Source organism: Ciconia boyciana, chromosome 9 (genome assembly GCF_034638445.1).
Source record: "Ciconia boyciana chromosome 9, ASM3463844v1, whole genome shotgun sequence".
Taxonomy (NCBI): Eukaryota; Metazoa; Chordata; class Aves; order Ciconiiformes; family Ciconiidae; genus Ciconia; species Ciconia boyciana.
In genome coordinates, this window is record NC_132942.1 from 34,309,044 (window position 1) to 34,332,968 (window position 23,925).

The 23,925-nt window shown below is 36.6% G+C and overlaps 1 protein-coding gene across 9 annotated transcripts in view; it reads right to left on the minus strand.

Annotated features, from left to right (window-relative positions):
* The window catches only part of ANKRD27 (ankyrin repeat domain 27), a 47,220-nt gene that overhangs the window by 7,991 nt on the left and 15,304 nt on the right, over window positions 1-23,925 (minus strand). For 6 of the 9 annotated variants that reach the window (XM_072873709.1, XM_072873708.1, XM_072873710.1 and 3 more), the window contains 18 exons: window positions 23,863-23,922; window positions 23,722-23,775; window positions 23,571-23,636; window positions 23,418-23,494; window positions 22,922-23,043; window positions 21,893-21,971; window positions 20,886-21,018; window positions 15,681-15,773; window positions 14,726-14,853; window positions 14,197-14,279; window positions 13,300-13,415; window positions 12,403-12,495; window positions 11,825-12,022; window positions 11,437-11,496; window positions 11,200-11,319; window positions 7,478-7,522; window positions 2,260-2,382; window positions 266-463 (listed from right to left, as the gene is read on the minus strand). In XM_072873709.1, the coding sequence (XP_072729810.1) occupies window positions 266-463; window positions 2,260-2,382; window positions 7,478-7,522; window positions 11,200-11,319; window positions 11,437-11,496; window positions 11,825-12,022; window positions 12,403-12,495; window positions 13,300-13,415; window positions 14,197-14,279; window positions 14,726-14,853; window positions 15,681-15,773; window positions 20,886-21,018; window positions 21,893-21,971; window positions 22,922-23,043; window positions 23,418-23,494; window positions 23,571-23,636; window positions 23,722-23,775; window positions 23,863-23,922 (1,848 nt within the window). The remainder of the gene's footprint in view (window positions 1-265; window positions 464-2,259; window positions 2,383-7,477; window positions 7,523-11,199; window positions 11,320-11,436; window positions 11,497-11,824; window positions 12,023-12,402; window positions 12,496-13,299; window positions 13,416-14,196; window positions 14,280-14,725; window positions 14,854-15,680; window positions 15,774-20,885; window positions 21,019-21,892; window positions 21,972-22,921; window positions 23,044-23,417; window positions 23,495-23,570; window positions 23,637-23,721; window positions 23,776-23,862; window positions 23,923-23,925) is intronic. The other 3 variants (XM_072873713.1, XM_072873714.1, XM_072873716.1) reach the window with 3 other exon arrangements.

The following is a 23,925-nucleotide window of genomic DNA, read 5'->3' on the forward strand; positions in this document are numbered from 1 at the left end:
GATGTATGACAGTACATTTGCAGCACTTTCATTAAACCATTATTTTAGGTCATTAGAAAGAAAAGGCGCCTACTGAAACTGTTTCCGTTGAAAGATCCCCTTTCCGTCTGGGGATTTTAGACATTGAAAGAAAAAACAGAATCATCAAACTAATTTTCACTGTTACTGGTTTAGTCTTGTGATAATTTGTTGATCCTTTCACAAAACAGCTTTTTGTTGGCGGTTGAGTGTTAAATAGCTTGCATTTATGAAGAGGCTCAGTTACCTGGAAGTGACCTTTCTGGCAGGCTAGATGAAGAGGAACTGCATGTTTTGCATTCTTGGCACTGATACTGGCTCCATGTTTCAACAAGAGAGAGACAAGTTCAGAGTGTCCATGCAGTGCAGCCATATGCAATGGTGTAAAACCATCTTGGTTTGAAACATTTACTCCAAGTCCATTAGCAGAGATCCTTGCAAATTTCTGTTGAGGAACACACACAACAAAACTATGTAAGTAATCATGCTACTTTCTGTTGACCAAAAAGCAGCCAAATACCTGCTAAGTATATACAAAACAGGTAGATGGACATTACAAGAACTTCTGCTACAGAGCCTAATTTGAGACCTTCAGAAAAAGAGTTAGTAAACCAGAGCAGCTTGGTAGTATTTTTTCAACAGAACAATGAGTTTTATTTTTCTCTCTTTTCTTCCAACATGATAGCTTCATATAGAAAAATTCCTGGCAAAGTATTCATTATATTAAAAAGAAGCTAAAGCAGCACAAGTTGAGACAGAAGTAAAACTTACAGTTTTTATATAGCTGTTAGGATGCTCATACACATGGAGAGTAAGTATTAATATTATGAGTTACTTTCATTTATACAGACATTTATGCTCTTGGAGACAGACACTACACACCTATTTTGCTGCTACGTGAAGCTCGAGGTAATAAGGATAAAAACTAAAATTAATTTTATTCATGTGGAAGTAACACTGGCCCAGAGAACAGACTCCCATGGGGAGTCAAGATAAGCAAACTACCTGGAAGACAGCTTACACAGCAGTACAGAACATCCTTTTTTATTCCTCTCACAAACTGTGTAGGTGCCTAACATTTACAGTGGTAGACAATCTTTCATTCTGCCTACCCTCAGTGTGCTTTTAAATGTGTGCCTACCTAATACAGTGATTAAGATTAGTTAACAAGTTCCTTCTACTTTTCATTCCGTAGGCACGTAAATTCCGCAGCAAATGCCAGTCCTTCCTCTGTTATCAATAAAATGAACTTTATGGTCTCAGGCTCTGGCATCTGTAGCACGTAATCCCTGTAGTCAGCGTACATGGACGCATGTTACCAGAGAATAAAGCAGGGTGTGAATGTGAAGCATTTAAGGACAACTAGCATACTCTTAGCCTGCACAAAATAAACATAAGGTAGCAGTGAGGAATTCAGAAGTTAAGCTATCTCACATTTTCTCAGCTAAGCAATATGGATACTGTTACCTCAGAATAGCCAATACACTGAAAATTCATACTTTGTTTCATTTTGCAATGAGTTATCCAGTTATGTATACCTTCAGACATAGTAATACATTTTCTTCCTGAAAGCCAAGTAATTGGTTTTCTATTTCCAAGAAGCTGGGTTTATTCCTTACTTAAATTAAAAAAAAAACAAAAAAAAAGTGTATTGTAAAGCCTGATTCTCCTCTACAGTCTGTGATAAATAAGGGTAAAGGAAGTCTTTGCAATTATATTTAATCTCTGAAGAGGTTTTAGATATAGCTTTTATGAAAAATGTCATGCAATTAAAAAAACACTTTTATCAGCATTACATTGATTATAGGATCAGCAGGTATTACTTTCTAAACTGATTACTAACAGATAAGTAGATACTCTGTGACAGTTAGCAATGTAAACTATAAAAGAGAATCAGGAGAAACCGAGACTTAGAAAAAGATTTTTCCCATTTATTCAAAGTTGCCCAAACCTTAATAGCAGCAGTCCACATATTCTACAAGCAAACTGCATAGTTTTTTCAATCCATTAGACATTGAGCAAGTCTTTGAACACTGTTCCTGGATCCAAAATTTTCTACAGTTCAATTAAAAAGACAACAATTTCATGACATCAGATGAACTCTGTTAAGATCTGTATATATTTAATTGCTTTTTAGAGAGAGATACAGAGGTCTTGGGCAATATGAATGCTACTTCCCTAGAGCTGAAAGTTACATTACAAGAACATAAGTTACTATTTTTACAGAATGAATATTCCAACCTTTTGTGCTGGCCCACATTTTGAGCACTGGCATAATGGATGGCAGAATTCTAGTTTTGATGTACTGACTGTGTCGTCCTCATCTTCTAAGTCTTCTTCCATCCATTCCAAGAGATAACGTACCTGGCATAAAAAGCAAGTTCTCCTTTATAGAGTCCAAAGGTTCCATGTCCTAATACATTTACATATGTAGACAAGTAAGATTTCACAAACATACACTTGTGAATATCTCAGGGAGACTATAAAGCTACCTCCTGGCATCAGCTGCCCACAGGCCAAATTAAAAAAATCAAGTGTTATTGTTGACAAAGCAGCTAGAAAGTTCACCAAGTATAGCAGTGAAGTAAATTATAAATGACTTCCTGCTGCCTAATCAAGACTTCAGTGTTCACCTGTTTTCAAACCCTCAAAATCCTTTTAGCTCAGATGATTTGTGCCAGCTCATATCAATGCAAATTTTGTTTCTTTTGTTTTAATGAACATAAGAAATGACAAGGATGATGACATTTAACCGATATCCAAAACTTTGCAAGGGCACAGACTTTTCTTAGGTCTGTCACTTCCCAGGAGCTTGACAGTTTCATTTTTTCCTCAATGTACACTGCCTCATTTTTGAGGAAGAGAGAGGCCCTTCAATGAAGAGTCTTAGGACTCCGAGCATTCATGTGCAATTTGCAAACAGCGATGCTTACTGCATGTTAATTTTACATTAAATTTTATGCAACCAAAAAAAAGCTGTTTAAGAAATACATTTTTACCTTGAAATTCATTAACCCACTGTAAACTAAAAACATCTTAGAATTAGCAGTGACTGTATTAAGCCTCCATTATTACACCATCTGGCAACGTTAAGCCTGACATCTAGTGTTATCATTCTGAGTTTGTATTATGCTCAATGAGACAAGTCTTTCAGAAACTCAAGACAGAAGTGGGAATTAAATTGGTCTCATAACGCAAGGGACAATACCATACATTAACAGTGACCTTTTTCTAGGTGCATGAAAAGGGCTAACATCACGGCACTCAAAAACCAAGACAGAAGGAAGATCAGGGCATTTGTGCGTGGAGGCTAGATCTCTCAGAGCTCCTGCAGATCTTCTGGGACTTCCCCGACACAGCAAGCTACAGGATTACACAGTGGGTATGAAGCTGTAATACATGTCACCTTGTGAAGGGTTTTCCTTTTACTCTTTTTTAGCAGCTTTTAAGATAGCTGTCAAAAGATGTATCATTGTCTTGTTACCATGAAGAAAGATTAGCCCTTTGCCTCCCACTGAACAGTGGCATGGAGCAAAATTGAGGAACCACTTTCTGCTGAAACTGAGATAGAAGCATCTTTTGCTGGATTTGTGGGTTGGGTTTGATGCCACAGAACTGGACCAGTCCAAGAGCTCTACAGATGCTAGTCAAGAAGAGAATGGAGAGAAAGACATTTCCTACAGGTTCCTCCCACTGTATTTACTTTCGCACTTGTCAGCAAGTTCTGCTTCTTACCATTAAGGTAGCTCTGAGAAACCAAACACACGTTAATAATCTATGCAATTAAACAGACACAGCTAGAATAAATCCTAGGACAACAAGTAAGGGCCATATACCTGATTCTGAATGATAACATAATTGAGACAGAAAAGGGATGTTTTTCACAGGGAATATTACTTTCCCTGCAAATTCCACGTTGTTCTCTGGAGTAAAAAGAAATCTTCTTTCAAGCTTGTCTGTTTATGCAAGACCAGATTAGTGAAGGTTTACTACTTGCTACATTTGTACGTGTCTAAAATAAATATTACTGTCACTTCAACTTCCCCCTTTCCCTGCAAACTGACCAAGACTCTCACAACTGACACTTTCTCCATCTTCTATCAGAACTCAATACTGCTGCTTTCATTATCCAAAGACACAGCTCAACATACTAATACTAGTGTCTCACCAAAAATCTGAACATGCTACTTCCATGCATACCTCTTTATAATTACAGTGGAATAGCCATTTTTTTTGGTTTAAAGGTTTTTTGGTCAAAAGGTCAAATGTACTTTTAAGCACACACTGAAGCATCTCAGGAAATTGTCCATAATCTTCCTTTGCCAGTTAACTTGTCATCTAAAACCTTCTTTACATTGCAGAGTAACACACTTCCTGGAATATTTAGCAGAGCACTCCAGGGGCACTGTACCCTGTATGCCAGACTTTTAGCTGCTCCACAATATTTATTTTATACAAGATATTTGCTTTTTTTGCGGTGGATTTGCACATATCCATTCCACTGGAAGAGTCAGGACTAGCTGGGTGGAAGGAATTTCAGATGAGTGCCTAATCCAGTATTCTATGCTGAGACAAAGTCAATTCTTCCTTAATACCATTGACAGAACTTTGACCAATCTCTTGTCAAATACTTTTAACAGAAGAGGTTCTGTAACCTCCCAGGTCTGTTCTAGTGTTATCCCACTCCAATAATAAAAGGAGTTTTTTTATTTGCTTGTTTTTTAAATCTAAGTATCTTTGCTGAAAGCTGAATGGTTCATCCATCACTAAGGAGCCATGGCATACACCTGACAAGCAAATCCAATCACTAAGAATGAAAGACCGAAAATTGATGTTAAGCAGTATTGACTACTTCTACACCATAATTTACTGACTTAGAGCCACATAAAGGCTTTGTTCAAAGCAATATACAATGGGCTAAGACAACTCTTAACAGTCTCCACCAATAATGGAGCTATAATAATTTTCTACCAATTCAGCAACCACCAAACACATAAAAAGTACAGTTTGAGAACCTCCCCCCAAAAAGCTGCTGCATAACTCTGAAACATACTTGGGGAATAAAGTTTAATCCTTTCTATACAGCTATTCCCTCCATACCATCCCAAAATACTTCTTTCTCACTAGAGACACAGAAAATTTACCAGAGTGGGCTAAATTTTATTTTCAAGATGTAGAGTTAGTTGCCATTGAGTCAGCTAATTAAAATAACTGTCATTGATTAACATCATTATCTCCAATCTAAAGCATTCTTGCTTTTGAAGTTTGCAGGTGCTATGATGATGACAAAGGTTGTTTTCTGGCTTCCTGAACAATCACAGCATAACATTATTTTTTTAAAATCGTCCAGTTTCATAGCACTTTTTTTTAATGCCTCCTCTTGCAAAGCTCAATTGGCTGTCACAGCAGAAATCTACAACAGCATTAATGACCCTACTGCTGCTTCTGTTCCTATGGAGACAGACCTCAGGCTGTCAGAACAAGATAAGAGTTTTTAAATTACTGCGGTTTTTTAATAGATATGCAAGCTGTAACCTTTGCCATCCAACTGGACACTTCTCTTTATAATGAACAGTTTTACATGAACTTGAGTAATGCGGAAAGTAAAGCCCCCCAAAATAAGGTGATTCTGTCATCTGAATGCATAAATTAGATTTCTATATGCTTTTCATTGCCGATATCTGTTAAGCAGTGCTAGATACTAATTCTCCAGCAAATTATAGCACTATATTTAATTTTCTTTAAATATTTTCATGATGCAGTTTAGATTTTCACAAAGTCTGTGAAAAGTTAATTGTAATACCTTCGTGTTTGTTACTTGCCAGCAAGATGGTAAATATCACCATTGTATGTATTGCTGCTTCTTGAAATGACTTAAGGGCTGACCTGGAAATAATTACTAAGATTAAGTTACATTGTAAACTAGGATAATGATATTTACTTAACAACTGAACAGTTCTTTCCTCTATCAGTTGATAAATTAATCTGTTTCTATCATCTGACTGGAATAAAACATAAGAGAATCAAGATTAACATGGTATGTATTTTGTGACGCAGATTATCTATTTTATTATGACTGTGTGATGCTTCATTAGCATCTGTAACTCCTGGTACATATCACCTAAACACATTTTTCAAAACATGTATACAGCAGAGAAACCCTGCATTCTCACATGGGTTCATGATTTTGTTCTGTGAACTACAAAACAATTAAGAAATGTACAGCCTTATACATCTTTCCAAAGACAAAGGTTGTAAAGATTCCTGTGCCATCTTCAATTTTTCAGTAGAATGACATTGGAAACACCTTATTGTTCAAATTTTCATGAATAAAGGGCAATAGTAACTAAAAAATGTCAAGACAGGTGGTAAGTATCACAAACTGCAGAATATCAACTCTGAAACTGGTATTATTATAGCCATCAGCTATCTACTTGAAGTGAAATCCAAACCACAGGAAAGTTGTATGCCCTGAGATAACTTCTCTGTACTGACTGGTGTCACCTAAATTTCCTCTCTGTATGAAATATTAATAAAAAGGTATCACAACAAACAAAATAAGAGCCCATTTTTCATTTATAGTACCTACGCACAATTATTACATGCAGTAAACACACAATAAAGAGTAGACAATATTCAAAGCATTAGAGAACTTGGCAATTTAGGAATCAAAAAGCATTTGTGGATTTAAAAACTCTGTATTACTGGAATGCTTCCCAAGTCAACAAAACGTGAACTGTAAATCCCAATATTCAATTTCCAGAACTGGTGCACAGCACTGCCACTCGAGCATGTGCATCAATTCACATATGGGAAAAGATATGATGTAATTCTGTGACATAGGAACAAGCAACTGGGAATAACAACACTTTCTATCGGATTTGCTGTCAAAAATCAGGTTTACCTGAAAACTCATCTACTTTGCCTTTTTTTTTGTTTCATGCTGACTGTATATCCAGTCCAATATTGTGACCTCTCTATACATATCCTTTTACAGTTCTGCAATGCACCATGCTCCCCATCTAACAACGGCATTTGACAGTGCAGCTTGAGCACCTGCAAACAAATAAATTGCTCTTTCCCACAATATTTCTTTTCAACTGCCCTGCCTGCCCCGAATGTTGTTCTTCCCAAGTTCTTTGCATCTCCTAGAGGTGACTATGCATAAATTTTTAAATGACAGGCCTTCACAAAGGAATTATTCCATTTAAAGTAATTTCTTTAGTGCAAGAGGTCATGGAAATGTCAAAATAATGGGCCTTAAAGCACTGTAGGTAAAATAATTTGGGGACATGGGGTGAATATTCTTTGTAGAAAATTAGCTGAATTTGATTAATTGTTGCTGAAGGAAGGTATTACCCAAAGCATTCTTCACTTAATATTATTTACAAATAACTTCCCCAATTTGAATGAGGTAAATTGGAATTCAATAATATTCAACAGCCATGCTAAGACTCACCATTTCCAGATCTCCATCAGCAACTGCTCTTAGGAGTTTTTCGACCTATGTATGAAGAAAACAATTTATTTGCTTTGTTAGTATCGTTATTAAGCTGTACATAGAAAATCCTGTGTCCTTTACTAACCTCCTAAGCTCACGTGGTAGGATTACTGCTGGCCCATTTCATATTTGTTGATAAAGTTTTAAAGGAAAAACCTTCTGCCTTTATGAAACACAAAAGTTGTGCAAGGCCTGTGGCCATTTGATGATCTCTGACTTGCTTAGTTAAAGATAAGCAGTACTTACCTAAATAGAGGACATGTAGTCCACATATAAACAAAGCCATCTAAGCTGATATACGTTATTATGCCGCTTCAGCAGCGGCTGACCATGCATTTCTGTTGTGAACCTAACATTAAAAATCCCTACTCAAGACAAATTTCTACCCTGATAAACACTAGTACTGTTTGGACTCTTGCTGAGCTATTATATGCTACCAGAAGCACAAAGGATGGCAGGTTTTATTTTGCTATTTGAGAAACAACAGTTTAAGATGAAAAAGATGCTTTCCAATTGTTCACTTCACATCTTCAGATTACTGGTTTATTCCTATGTTAAAAAACAAACATTTACAAACCTAACTTGATTGCAAGTATGAAATTTGTTTTCTTAAAATCTGAAAAGATATAAATATCAAAGGGTATGCATTAGCAAAAGCCAGGTCTCTTCAACTCAGAGTTATTCCAGCGGACCAGCAGTAGACCTATTAAGTATGTGTATGCTCAGGCCAGCTAATGCCTGAGCACAACTGCTTGGTGTAGGTATTCTGTTTATGAGCTCTGCAGGGGGGAAAGAGGCAAGTGTGGGGAAGAAGAGATGGAAGGTGCTCTGCAGTGCGCTGATGCCATTCCCCTGATCCCTCCGATTGCTTGTGAAAGCAGGAGAATGAGATGGACTTGTCTCCCCGCTTCTCCTCTCATTCTCTACTCTCACATGAAGGTGTTGAGATCTAACCTGATAGAAATGGGATAGGTGCCAGTAAAAGGGCAGGGAGAGTCTGTTAGTACTATCAATAGCCAACTTCTCCAGCCCCTGCAGATTGTTGAAGAATCATTTAATAAGCTTTGTGAAAGTCTGTTTCAGCATTATAGCAAATTATTCTAGCACTGTGCCATCATCACCAAAGATGCTGCTGTGTAAACAAACTTGTTTCAATATTAAGAAACATCCTGCAAGTTGAAGATGTCATGGGGTAACAGCTACAGTCACATTTCAATCTTTATCTAGAAATGACTATCTTGCTGACTGTGACAGCAGTGTTTGGTAAAGCAAATAAGGAAGAGACTAAAAGGAAGTTATGGTTTACTGGTCCGATCTCTTTCTTCAGGGTTTTAGCAGAAGAACAGGACACATCTACAGGTGAAAGATCAGAGGCTAGATTAAATCTCTCCATCCATTTTTATCTCTTTTTAGGAAAGCTGCTAAGTTTTATTTTATTACTACCTTTCTAATACAAGGTGAAGCTCCTTGAAGTCATGCACTAGGCACTCAAGGCAGGATTCCTCTTGCCTAACTTTGAATATCTAAAAGTTAGCTGTCTAAATCTAAGCCATTCATTTAAACTCCCTCTCTGGTAACTACAGAACAGAATGCAGTCAACAAATGACACTCAAGTGCAACTCAGGTCAAACTAAGCATGTGTGAGATTAATTCCTCTCTGGAGGTACCAATTTCTCTCCACTGACTAAGGAGGGAAAATAGATGTCTAAAGTTAAGACAACTGTCTTTCAGACATTTGAAGTTAGGTGAGCCGAATCCCAATCTCTACACATATACATCTAAAATGGACTATATATATATATACACTAGGGAGATCTGTACCTCCCATAAATTTCCCCTAATCATACAGGATAATGTCACTGGAGAATGTAAAGGTCTTGATGATTTTCAGGAGCTGGTCTCATCACAAACAAGATGCCTAACAGTAATAGCAAGTGACCTACAAGCTCTGATAATTTCTTTCCAAAAATAACAACTTCCTTACAGTTCTAAAAACTGCCTCAGGCCCTAGCAGTGGAGAAGCATACAACATCTGTTATGCAGCTTATAGATAATTTAAGAGTACTTAGGGCAAAATGTCTACTACATGCATTTCCCCATCTTTCCAGTTTGCTTTCTCACTCCTCCATGGAACAGAAGTACCTTCCTTTAAATGTAAAAATAGATTAAACAAATCTATTGCAATTCACTCACATGCTCAGTTTTTCTGTTGTTGAACAGCAAATGTGCAAGGAGTTATTAGTTCCAACAGAGGAAGTTCCAAATTTATGTGCCTGGCTCTTTTACTCTCTCTTTTCTAAGTTGTAAACAAGCCATATACAAGACACACACCATGACTGGCTCATTTAAGCAAATAGTTTAATTCACCAGCAGTATTGATTAATAAAGATCTAACTGCATACCCTTAATCCATGGTCTAAGCTTTGAAGTCTGGAAAACTGACCTTATCAGCTTCCCGTTACTTCCAGTGGCATTCCCTTCATGGGGTGCTCTCAGGATTAGGCCCTTGCCTCTTTGCTTAGTAAGAATAAGAGCAGTGAGCCCATGTGAAACTTGGCAAAGAGAAATGAACTAAAGCTGGATTACAGGAGAAGGTCATTAACCCCAAGAATCTAAAGTATAAGCTGCTTGTAATCTTCTTCCCTGGTTTGAACTACAGTCTTAGCTCTTGGGTGTGACAAATTTGTTCCTTTAAGGAAAAATAAATCCTCAATCTATGAGGTGAATTTTTATGTACATTAGACCTTATTTAGAGTGCTTGACTCTGTACAAACAGGGAGGTGCACTCCTACACTGAGGCTCTCATAGAGTAACTGATAATAAAGTGTGAAGTAACATTGTCCAGTCAAACTCTGTATCTTTTAGTTTCTTGAACATTTTTAGAAAACAGAAACTTTTGGCACAAGAAGAACCTTTTAATAGTAGGAAAAGGAAGCATTTGAATGTAGAGGTGATATGGAGAGAAACAAAAATACTAAGGAGGTCAATTTGGAAAAAAAACAAAACAGAAGGACTGGGGAAAAAAATAAAGAGAAGTGTCAGAAGGAGCGATGACATGACAGTCTTAGGAGGGGATAAAGGGAAAGTATGGATCTAAGGTCCCACATGAAAAAATTCAGAGGATGGCATCTTAGTTGGTGTGGACAGAGCAAAATCAGCAAACACATACATGCAAGATATTTAGTATATAGCGTGTACTTCTTCACACGTTACAAAATTGATTCCCTATGCCTATTTTGAAAGCTTGTCTTAACATTCTAGTTTGTTAAGTTGTTTGCCAGTATGCCTGTACTAGTCTCTTTTCTCTGACAGATTCTGCAAGCTAACAATGGCATTCAGTTCCTGGACAGGACAGCAAGGTCCTTGGGGCCCTGACTGACATTATAATTTTGTAAACCTCAACAAATTCTCAAATTATGTAGTTAACTGCAGTAAATCTGAACAACTACTCCAAATATGCTTTCAATTTTCCCCCAGAAATAACCAGCAGAGCAGTTGATACCATACAAAAATAAGTGTTTAGATACCGAGATGACAAGCACCTGAGGATAGCAGCATATAATTTTCCAAATCAGACAGAAGGCTATTCCTGAAGAAGCAGATTAAAACAGTGTTGCAAAATACCACTCTTCTAGCTTCCTTCACTTTGCTTATTGTTAAAACTTACACCTCAGTCTTACCTCTTTATAACTATTTTTTACTTCTTCTTGCCTTGTGTCAGTTGATGCTGAAGACAGGCTTGAGGTAGATGATCCTCTGCTGAAAGTTTCTGTTGAGCGCTGAGGAGACCTAAGTGGTGACTTAAAGTTGGCAAAAAAAAACCCAAACAAACAAAACAAAACAGAAAAAGTTACTTATCAGATTAAGCAGGTTAAACACAGGCAAAAAAGAGTTTAGCAACTTGCATTGGTTGTTACCTCAGAAGCACTCTGTCCTCTTTCAAACGTTAGATAGTTTAATTCCATCAATGACAAAATCTGCGTAAAAATATTAATAGAGAACCAATGTAACTCTACGTAAAGAGGAATCTACTGACTGAAACACAAATTAGCCAACAACCTAATATTAGTAACAAATTATGACTGAGCAGATTAAAAGTACCCATTTACAAGTTTATGTTCTATACCACAGACTGTATTCATGCTATTAGATTTAAAATGTGACCCTTCTTCCTTAAAGGCAAACATACATTTTCACTTTAATAGTACCAGACCACAATTAGCAGACTACTATTAGCAGGTAAGCACCTACACCTCCGTGGAATTGCATCAGAAAGAAATCAGGCTAGAAGATAAAGAGGAATACCTTGGAATTTAATGCACACTGTAGGGAAGTCTCTTTCATCCGGTTTTGAATTTCTGGATTTGCCCCATTTTGCAAAAGCACTTCTATGATCCCTTGATAGCCCCAACGAGCAGCTATATGGAGAGGAGTATCTCCCTTTTCATTACCAATATCTAGTCTACAGGAATGTACATCATAGTAGACTAAAGCTTTGACGCACTGGAAAGAAAAGGAAAGCTATCAATAAATTATAGTATTGTCTCTCAATTCATATAACACGTGCAATCCTAAAAAGGTTTTTTTCATTGCTGCTCACATAATCCATTGCCTAAAGGGCAGGCTTTTATGGTTCAGTGTCATTAAACAAAGAGTTAAATAACTCAACTAAATTTGCACAATACTATCATCTTTAATGTGAACGCATAATAAAAATTGCTATGAACTACTGAATAAAGTCCTAATTTACAGTGTTAAATAGTTAGCCTCCATATGTTTTTTATTTACTTTTTAAAATATGGAAGTTTAGTGCAAATTCACATCACAGTTTAATTCCATTCCATTAGAACGTCCATTTAGTTTGTTACAAAACAATTACTTACATCCTCATGACCATAAGTGCAAGCTAAATGAAGTGGAGTATTTCCATTATTGTCCTGAACATCAGTACTTGCCTTATAGTGCAATAAGAGAAGCTTAAAAGAAAAATAAAAGTAGACATTTAAGTAACTAAAAAATTAATGGACAAACAATTGTTACTCTGTAGATTCCTTTAGGTTTCTAGCATGATAAAGCACTTAATGAAAAACTAGCTATGTCTCTCCTGTTTCAGACACTACTCTCTCCTGTTTCAGACACTACTCTCTTGGTATTATAATACTGTTTTTGCCCTACCCTAGGAACCAAAAAAACGCTGCTTCTTACATGTTCAGAGTTGTCATTGAAAAAATCTACTGTGGCAAACACTGCAATACCTATATTACATGAGAATTTATCCTACATGTTAAGAGCCTATGTAAGTGAAGACGCAGCTTAATTTCAATAATGCTAACTGAAGAATCTCACGTATATAAAATTCAAGTACACAATAATTAATGTGGTTACACAGTATATCCTAAACACAATGTGAAGTCATTTAATTCATTCCAGTGACTGCAGTGGTTCTTCTGTCTTAATCAAGAGCAGAGATGTTAACAGGCTCTCCATTTGTACTATGTATTGGAGATTTGTATTAATAAAATGGATGAATTATCAGGCATGCATAGCTGTCAATTGCTTGGTTATTACAAATAGCTGAAAACCTTGCAGTACAAGAAAAAATAAAATATCATGCAAACTACAGTGATAAAAGAGCCTCAATTCTGACAGTGTACACAGTTCTGGTAAAAGCTTCTCAGAAGACCTAAATGACAGTAACAGTAGAACAGCTTAGTAAGAGTCATATTATTATTTAGGTTAAGTATTTATTTTTATTTCTAATTAAGCCTTTTGGTGCTTACTGTAACGTTTTGATATCCCTTCTGACAGGCAAGGTGAAGTGGAGTTGAACCATGGTAATCTGTAGCATTGACAATGGCTCCCTTGGCTACTAGTAAATCCACTAATGATGTTTGCCCTTGAAAAATATGCAGACATTAAAAGAAAGAAGTAAACTTTGCACAAGAACATTGCTACTTTTCAAATTCATACATGAACTATAAACCAAGATACCCTGCATTTCTGCATACCATATTTCTATATACTGTATATTCACCTCCTTGGTATTTAGGTTTTCTGTTGCAGGTTACTCAAGGTCAAAGCTCCATAAAATAACCTCCAGCTACAAGCAAGCTATGCTTGTATCTTATGAGTAAGAAAATAATAGAAAATAAAGCCATGTCACACAAAGCACTCTCCTATTGTGATTCAAGATAATAATAAAAAAGGAAAATTTATTGAAAAAAAACTCACTAAGAAAATTAATACATCTTCTAATAAATGTAAGATCAATGGCATAATGAACATTACAACACAGGATATGGTACAGATCTACCATGCATAGCCAGAGAAAAAAGATTAATTTCTCAATCTGCCAGTTCTTTAAAACAAGACTGGTTTCTGATGACACATTTTTACTTTTTTCACAGCTGAAGAAAGAACTACTGTGGTAACCACTAAGGCAAAAGTAAACAGCCAGCAAACAAACAAACAAACAATAGCTTAGCCATAAGGAACTGAGCTTAAAAGAATATACAATAACTTCAATCTGTGCCAAGATACCAGTTTCCATAGCAAATAAGCAGAAATCAATTTAATGCAAAATTCACTCTTTAACACAAAGTTGGAAAACATGCTAACATAAAGATAAGGAACATAAGGAGTAGAAAGCACTAGTGAAGAAAACCAACAATACTCACCACAAATAGCAGCTATATGAAGTGGTGTATATCCCCGGTCATCTCGGGAAAATGGAGTGATAATGGAAGGATCATTCAGTTTCCTTTAAAACACAATGGTTTAAAAGCAGCTCAGTTACCTATGCAGCAATGGTAAGGAGGAAAGAAAGAGAGAAATTGCCAAGGCCGACAAAAAACTGATCTTGGAACTTTTTATCCTTTATCCTTCCACATTGACAAATTATTCTATACAGAGTTTTACATTTTGTTAAGAGATGTGGTTTTGTCCAAGACATGTAAGTTAGGTTCAAGAGAAGAAACATTTCACACCATATTTACCAAAGCACATACAGCCCCCATCACAAAATTGGCTGGTTCGTGGCATTCAGTATCCTAATATTTCTTCTGCTTTTTCAAACCACATGAATGTACGCTCTCTACTACATCCTGAAGTGCTACCAACTTCCTCTATAACCAAAAGCACCGTACTTTCTTAGATGAAGACTTTTACATAGCTTTTTGTGTATTTGTGGAGATGAAAAGTGCTTACCCAGAAACTAGCTTCTCACATTTGTCACAGTAACAGAGCGGATGACACATTTTCTGTACAGTGTCCTTATCACTGTCACCTTGACTTAGTAATCGCTCCACTTCCTCCCGATTACCTGAAGCAATATGCTGCAAAAAGCCAAAAGAAGAAAGAGAATGAGAAACCAATATAAAAAGCCTCCTTTAAAGGAAAAAAAAAAAACACCCAACCACAAAAAATAGAGTAATTTAGTGAAGCACAAAACAAAAGGAACCAATTATAAAAGACATGTATTCAAGCATTAGAAAGCAGAAATGAACAATGTCACAGCACAAAACCCCCTAATGGACATTCAGTATTAAAAAGAATCTGTTCTTGGCTTACTTCACTTTCTATAAAAAATTAAAACAATTCCTATTGTTCTCTTTAGACTCAGTCATAAAATTGAGCTCCCTCTGCGCAAAAACATTTCTATGAAATTACTAATTCTCTAGCCATAAGCTGTGAACACATATAATTAGAAGCTCTGCTTTATATCCTTGTATAAGCAAAATTCTTTTAGAATGACAATATGAGATTAACATATAATATGAAGTAGCTGTCAGGTGACCACATTTAAATTATTTCAGAAAACTCTTTCAATTTCAAACACTAAAAGCTGTGAGAGACAATCAGATAGTAATATCACATCTGTGCATTAAATAGGTCAATCAATACCAACAGCAGTAGCATTTCATCCTAATTTGCTTTCATATTTCTTAGAACATGTGCTGAAATCCATAAGATTATATTAACTTGGTAACATTTTGGCACAGAAATGCACTAGATTCAAAACACAGTTTTAGCATCTACCAAAACACATTTCACAGCACTAATGTAATTAACACTGCATTACATTTCAGAAAATCGCAGAAATGAAGGGACATAAACATGCAATACATAAGTACATACATATTCTGCCATAAAAGTTATTAACCTTAAATAAGCAGTCTATGGGAGTAGCAGACATCTGTGACAACAAGTTCATCCTTTGTCTTAAAAGCAGCTTGTCACACAGTCTCTCAGATTCCTGAAAATAAAATATATAGATCAATTATATATATACACACTCATTTACAGGCAAAAGTAAAGTACCCTAACAGTAGAATTAACTTTTAAAATATTAAATGCTGTATTTATCACTTATGAATTACCAGATGCACGTAAAACCTACATCAGTTTCACATTTAGGATTCTGAGACTTAAAAGACCGCACACCTGCTGTTCAAAGAAGTAATAAGGAGATGATCACCAGAATATTCCTTTACTGTAATTCTCCATTAACTAAGTGAGCATTAATGAAATTATGGTTGTACCATCTAAAAAAGAACACAGCAAAACTAGAAAAGACATAAAAACGACATCAAGAACTATAAGAGGTGCAACAAAGCTTTCTTACAAGGAGAAATTAGGATTCTTCACTCTGGAAAAGATTTGACCGTGCTACAGTGGTCTATAAAAATCACAAAAAGCCCAAAGGAACATGTGAAAAAATCCACTATTCCTCAAAATATAAGAACTGGGATGCCCAACAAAATCATCACACATTAGGTCTGGAGAGGGAGTAGGGAGAAGAGAGAGAATAAAAAATGATTTATTATTGTAGAACTCATTGCCATAGGACGTTGCAAAAATCAAAAGTATAAATGGACTCCAAAAAGGCATTAGACAAATTCATGTAAGATGTGTCTACTGGTGGCTATTAAAAAAGATGACCCAGATACAACTCTGACTCAAAGACTCCACTGAACTCTCTGCTACTTGCTGGAAAATAAAAGATTGTACCAGGTGAAGCATTACTCTGCAGCAGACTCATTCATATAGTGTTTCCTATTGGTCTTTCTTGAAAATTGGAGATTGAGCTAAGCAGACATGTAGTGCAACTCTCACATCGGTACTTCCCATTTTTTGAGAAATCTGAAGATACACTTCAGGATGTGCTAAAGAGTATATATGCTTCCAAAACCAGGTTAAAATTCTTAAGTAGAGTCAGATTTTGAAATGGCAACATTGAACCTCACATGAAATAAAAGAACAATCCAAATAAAACATTTTCTTGGAAAGGAGATGGAAACACTTGCACATAGTTGATTCTGATCAACCACTACTTATGGTTGGCAGTGAGTATCATTTCTTTGGATGTTATTTTTGGATAATGACTATCTCCTTAGAAATGGAAAGACTCCCAGCATCCATCAAACTGAAGACCACTGCATTTAAGATAGATGCCCATATATCAGATAAACTTTGATGGTTTAGGACCCGGGCTATAGCTTCTGCAAAGACCAGATATAAATGAGTAAAAAAAGTCTCACTCTTGACATTAGTAAGTCAGCATGAAGTTTAAGAAACCAGTGAACTGCAAATAAACAAGATCACCTGAACACCAAAAATAAAGAGTTTAGATTTTCTAGAAATTCGATCACTCAAGTTTCAAAATCAAGGCAGATGCCTCTCATAAAGCTGTCTAAAAAAAACTCCATTGTATAACAAATAATGTAGTTAAAAACATGATTGTGAGGTCTAGAGATAAAAGTTCAGATCTGTACTTCACAGTAAGTTGTGTGTATTTAGATACAAGATGACAAATATTCACCAATCTTTTCAAACCTAAGTACTTTAGCTAAAGATACCCAAGCATATCTTTTCAGAATTATAAGGCACATAACACTAGTCTCCTTTGATAGATAATTCAGCAACGATCAGGACTAACTTGCCTAAGAAATATTTGATTGAAAATTTTACTAACTAGAAAAAAATGTTAAAGCTTCACTGCTGATACAAGTTCCTGAAGTGTAATCAGAATTTCTAATATGAATGCTCACAGACAGCTTCATACTTTAGTATGGAGAATCTAAGCAACCACTAGCAAGACCTACTGTAGTTTTAGTACTGTTATTTCCACAGTGTATTTTACCGTATATTCCCTAAGTGGAATAATTATTTCAAAGAGTCACTTGAGACAGCTATCCTTATATAGCGGTATTATCTTAATTATTATATAGATCAGAAAAAAAAGTCCATCCCAGGTAAAAGTACACATCTTTGAAATTGAAATATGGAATGGCAGAATAATCAGATATTGGTTGAACTATTAAGCAAGTTTGGGCCTTCAAAGACAAAACTCACTTGTACAAGCTTTACTTGCACTCCATGAGTTTAAAAAAAAAAAATTGCTTTGAGTGGGACTCTCAGGTATTTAAAATCTATATTGTCTAGAAAATACATATCCAAACATTAATGATCTTTTTATCCAACACTACTCTCTATACTAGAGAAATGAAATATTTGTACCTATGAGGGTTTACCTGTATAATGACCTATCCAAGGTGACTTTCACAGACTACAACTGATGACTTGGGGAAATTATCTCCACTCCCTCTCCCGCCCAAACACTTTATTAGCCCCAGTTTGTGTTCAAGTCTTCCTTTCCTGGCTTCTCCCACCTGCACTTCCTCCATGCCAACTTCATTGCCACCTACAGTTCTTCCCATACAGAAATCAAAATGCTGCCTCTTCCCTGGTGGCTGGCTTTAACTCCCTACTGTATACACCTTACTTCAACCCTCTGAACTAGAGGGTCTTACTACACATTAGCTGTGCATAGGAATGTAACTAAGGTCCAATACTTATTAACTGGAGTTCTAATTAAATAAAGGTGACAACTCCCAGAAAATAAAATGGAATCTTCTGTGCTATCAGTTATGCACTTCTCTGTTCCCCACAACCAAAACGTCTCTCCAAGACTTGCATGACCTTGGATGAAAGGACTTGGCAGGTGTCTAAGTGCAATTTTCTTACTGACATGAGGGTGATAATATGCCCTTTTCCCCCCACAGGATACATTAGCTCCCTGATGAGTTTTCTTTATGTAGTTAGCTTCATTAGGGATTGGACAATAGCACTACTCAGCTGCCAGAAGCTCCATCTGAGGCCAGCTATAAAATTAAGTGTAGCCACAGGAGGGGCTGTAATGAAGCCCCAGGGCACAGCAATGTTCCTGCTCACTTAAATTCCACAACCCCTTCCAGCACAATCCAGAACAGGAAACCATGGGGCATGAACATGACAGCTGCTGCTGCTTTAAACAGAAAGGTGATCTCTTCTACAAGAGAATAAAGGAAATATCTCAACTGATAAATTCATGAAAGGAGAGCAATGCTACCAGAAGTTCCTACCATGTTCTTCCACCTCCTCACTACCCTTTCTCAATTCCTGTCAAGGGGCTATTTACTACCTAGTTTCTTCCTTTTCATTATGTGCCACCTTCTTCTCCCTTACCCTACACAAAAGAAAAGGGTGGTTTAGCTCTTTCCTTTTCAGCTGTGCTAGAGGGCAGGGGGGCACCCTCTTCCTTGTCTTCAAGGTTTAGTTTTCTATCTCATCTCAGGGTGCTGCCTTCAAGCCCTGTTAACTCCTATGAAAGGCAACATAGAAGGAGTTCCTGTTGCATGCTCACTGTACTCATTGAAGTGAGAAAGTTAGAAGCTAGCACTCTAGGTCTAAAGCTGATCCAGCTGAGGTACAGACAGAAACACTTACTGCTTGGCTCTTACACTGGTGCAGACAGCAATGTAAGCAGTACGAGACTGCCCTCAGTTAGGCTTCTCAAATATGTTCATCTTTCAAGACAGATGCCTCCCAAAGAAATAAATATAGTATCTTAATGGCAGTGGCACTTAAGTTAAAATCACTCAAGAGCAATCCCAGTATAAAAACCTGCTATTCTTAGCTATATAAAGGAGGAATAGGACCAGGCATTTAATAGGAAATGGTTTTTATTCTAGAAATTTAAGGTTTTTTGTTTTGTTTTTTTCAATTTGCTGGCAGTTTTGTGGAAGACAATTCTACTTTGGTTCCAGTTCTCCATCCAGACCACCAGCATTGCTATTTGTATATTGATTGTTCATGATAGCCAAGCGACAGCAGGACCAAAGTTGTCCAGCAGATTTTCTTTTTAAACTAACATTTATTTTTTTTAAACATAATTCAATACAGCATTACAGACAAGAAATACCACAGTCTCTTTACACAAAGTGAGAGAGTGCCTTTTTTTTTTTTTGAGTGTACAAAACAAACCTATGCACAACAGGTTCATGGAAAGATCCCAGAAAAGAATGAAACCAAAAATAACAAAAGGCTAAAATGTTATTTTAAGTGCTTCTTCTTTAAGACTGTGCCCCAGGTTGTCCCATCCCAAGCCCTGCACACTGAGCCATTATTCTGGCCCCTGCAATTAGATTCCAGTGCTTTGCAGTTGGGCAGACTGAGGCACGTTGAATTCACTCTGGTTCCAAGTTCACTCCTTTTGATTTCCACATCAGATCAGGAGAACCTAATTTTGCAACAGTAGAAAGTTTTACAGGAGCAGTAAGACTGGATTCCTTTACTAAATAAGCTACAAAGTTATTAAACCACAGAAGTTTCTAAAGTCACATCAATATCATCCTTGATTGGCCTGCAGGGATTTGACCTGACAGAAGGTCTAGTTGCCCAGTAGGAAATAACTCATGCATCCACAAACTTCCTGCCCCTGCTAGGTTAGAGATCCCGAGAGACAAATTTGACCTTCAAATACCACCTTATCATAGTCCTGCATTCCCACTAAACTATCAACTTGGTGCAACATAGTAATCTGCACTGCAAACACACTGAATTTTGAGTACAAAAATTTACTGAATAATTCTAAGTTACACTGCAATCTCCATTCTGCTAGCATAGCTAAGTTTAAAATTATTAAAGAAAAATCTGTTTAAGCTATGCCTACTCTCAAGTACTGCATTGCTTTCACAACCATGATAGAAAGAGTATAAACAGGAGATATTAAACTTATTGAAGACTCAGCTGTTGAAAATAGTGCTGTCATTTTTCCTCTAATCATATGAAGAGGCAGACTTGACATTTAACTACTTCCTCAAGGAGTATACAATGAACAAGTATTGCTACAGGATTAGGACTTCATTGTAATAATTTAGATCATTTTAGCATTTGCTTCAGGTATAGTTACTTCAAGAGTTTCTTTTTTGCACTTAAAGAAATGAGTTGTTAGCTGTTTGTATCCTCTGACTGAATTTACTCCCACAGTGGTACACAGTCCTACAAGCTTATCAAACACACATTTGACAGACTAAGAGTAGCTTACTGTTGATCTGTCAGAGAGGTTGCCTTGTCGTATGTATTCTATTGCAGCCTCAATTGAGGTTAGACAGTATCCCAATTCATCCTTCACTGAACTGCAAAGCCTGAAGTTCTTTATGTAACTCAAGTTGGCCATCCTGAAATAAAAAGTTAAAGCCATGAACGACTAAAAATAAGACGACACTAGCATGGCATATCTTAATACTGCAACTCATCTTAGGCAATCCAGGCAGACAATAGGTGTGGGCTAAAAAAAGCTTCTAGAAGGATTGTTAGGCTAGCAATACTATGACTGTTCTGAGCTTTGTAGATAGATCAGAACTCTGCTTAGGTCTTAACTATTCAGTGAAAAGTTATTAATTGGATATAAGGAATATGAAGGACAGGATAAGGACAGCAGTGGGATATTTTTTCACACATTTCAAACATGTTAATGTTGCAAGCACCATAAGCACCAGTGCGAAGCGATAACTACAAATTAAAGGAAAAATACTAATCTGAGATATGGGATACACTAACACTAAAATTCAGTTCAGTTACAGGTGGAAGGTCTAGATACACTTTTACTCATAGTGAGGAGAGATAAACACAATGGCATAGGCTAGCAGCAAGCAATTAAGCATTCAAATCTAGTTTCTCTAGATGAAATGAATCAAACATCTAGAAGCTGCATAAAGGTTTCACAGCCCCAAACACAGATGAGGAAGGACCAGTCTGTGAAGTCTGTATTGACATGCAGATTTCATATAGAGATGGCCTCCCATTACAACTTTTTTCTAGGCTAGGAATCAAAACAGCAAAGACAGTACTTGAATTCCTGATAGGTCCTTCATTCAGTCACAGCTGTAATATATCTTCACTGTTTGTCCTACTAAAAATAGTTTTCTGCATTACATCAGCCCCTCTTACACTTTCAGTAAGTTATTACATGTTCAGAAACATTTGCCCCTACAGCAACACTACATACAATATGATATGATGGAGCTCTGTATAGCCAAAATAGTTACATACCAGTTTGGGATTTCTGTTTTTACAAGTAAATACAGCAAAACAGAGAGAAGATCATCTGCACACATGGTTTCCATGTTAACTAAAAAAAATTACATTTGATGTTAGTCATGTCATGGTTCAAATCAAGACAATACCTATAAGTGGAGTTCCACCTCCTAAGACTAAGGGCCAGCCCTACTATTAGAGGATGCATTGAGTTACCAAGGCAGCCCTTCAAATGTTCTCAATTTCCCTTTAAAATAGGTACCAGGAGCCAAAAACAATTACAGTTTGTACTGTACAAATTGCAATATTTGACTAGCATCCCCTCCTTCCTATACAGAAAGGGCCAGAGCACCTGCTCAAGATTTCTGAAATCCTTGAGGACAAAAAAACTACCCTCTAAGTTGATACACTTTTCCATAACCCAGAATTCTTCCTGAAAAAGGACAAGATGAAGTAGGGAAAGCTTAAGTTGATTGTACTACTCCATTTCCTTAGTGGAAGTATCTTCTTTCTCCAGGCTAGACAAAATAAATACTGGGTTAAGAGGTCCATGCTTTCCTATCACAGAATCATTCCTGTAATCCATGGTAGCACTTTGAACGCAGCTTATAGAAGGTTTGTTTGTCCCCCACCAACACTGCATTTGCAAAAGATGCACCTCAACAGCATCGATTTCAAGATTATCAAGGAGCATGGACAAATAGACAAGAATGATCCAGCAGTGATCCTCAGTGTTTAAAATGGATGACCCTCAATTCTTCTGCATAAGAAAGTGTCCTATAGCACATGCAAGCTTCTCACATGCTCTAGCTAACACACATATAAGCTAACCAAGTACCCCAGCTCACCCCATGAGAAACAATGCTGGAGTGTCTATCTTACCTCTCCATTTTGCTTTGTTTAGAGACCTGCAAGGCAGAGCCCAGTCTAATTGTGTTTAATCTACAAATGCTATCCAAACAGCTTGTTTATATATCAAAGTGCTTTGTGTGTATTGGTTAAGAAAAAGTTTAAAATTAAGTTATTAATTCACTAATTACTGACCTCTTTGGCTAGGAGATTGCATAATAATTTGTACCACTTTTCTTAGACAAAGTAGCTTCTGTTGAGGGGAGGTACATTTGTTCAACTGACCCAGTTCTCGCTTTGCACGTGGTATATTAAAACTACAAAATAATTTGAAAGAAATTGTTAGCATACAGAGTTCCTGTACAGGATGTCCAAAACCCAAGTTTTAACTTATTCAGAGTTGAAATGAAGAATGGCATTAAAATATTTCCATCTCTACTCCAAGTAGACTTGCATTTCTGTACCCTGTAGATTGAGACGGAAGCATAAGAATGTAAGAGCAAAGCAGATAATGATCAACGCAAAGACTGCCCTAAAATGACACTTGCAAAGATTTACCTTTCCATCTCAAAGGAATGAAGTATAAGAAAACTTGCTATTGTCTGAAGGAAGACACTTTTTGGCTGGCCTGAGACCTATTTAAAACAGGATCTCAGTGACTCCTCAAAGAGGCCACATAATCATCTCTCACCTGAACTCAGGCTTCACTCCAATGTCTTTTTGCTGCAGGTCTTGAAGGCTCCTCGTGATTTTGTTAAAAGCAGCATCCTAATCAATAGAAAGGCAAGAGGTTTTTTTTAAATGCATTACATTAATGTAACTAATCTTTAGCAATCAAACTTACCTCACTTGCCTCAATAGTCCCCACATATTTGAAGACTAGATCATAAATAGCATGGTGGATATACATCTGTAGAAAAAACCCAGTAGTTTAGGCATGAAAGGCAGAGTTAAAAATAGTTTGCTAATTATTTTCCTTCATTTCAGATGCTTACTTCAACTGCTTGTTTAATCAGATTCATCTGCTCTTCTTGCTTTGCAAGCATCTTCTAGAAAAGGACAGCCATACAAACAGCAAGTTAGATAATTTATTAAGTAACACTATGTACTATATATTTAGTGGAATAAGTGTTTACCAAGTGTGAATCTCTCAAAAGATGCTGGAGACATTTGGTATAAAGTGCACTGACAGAATCCTG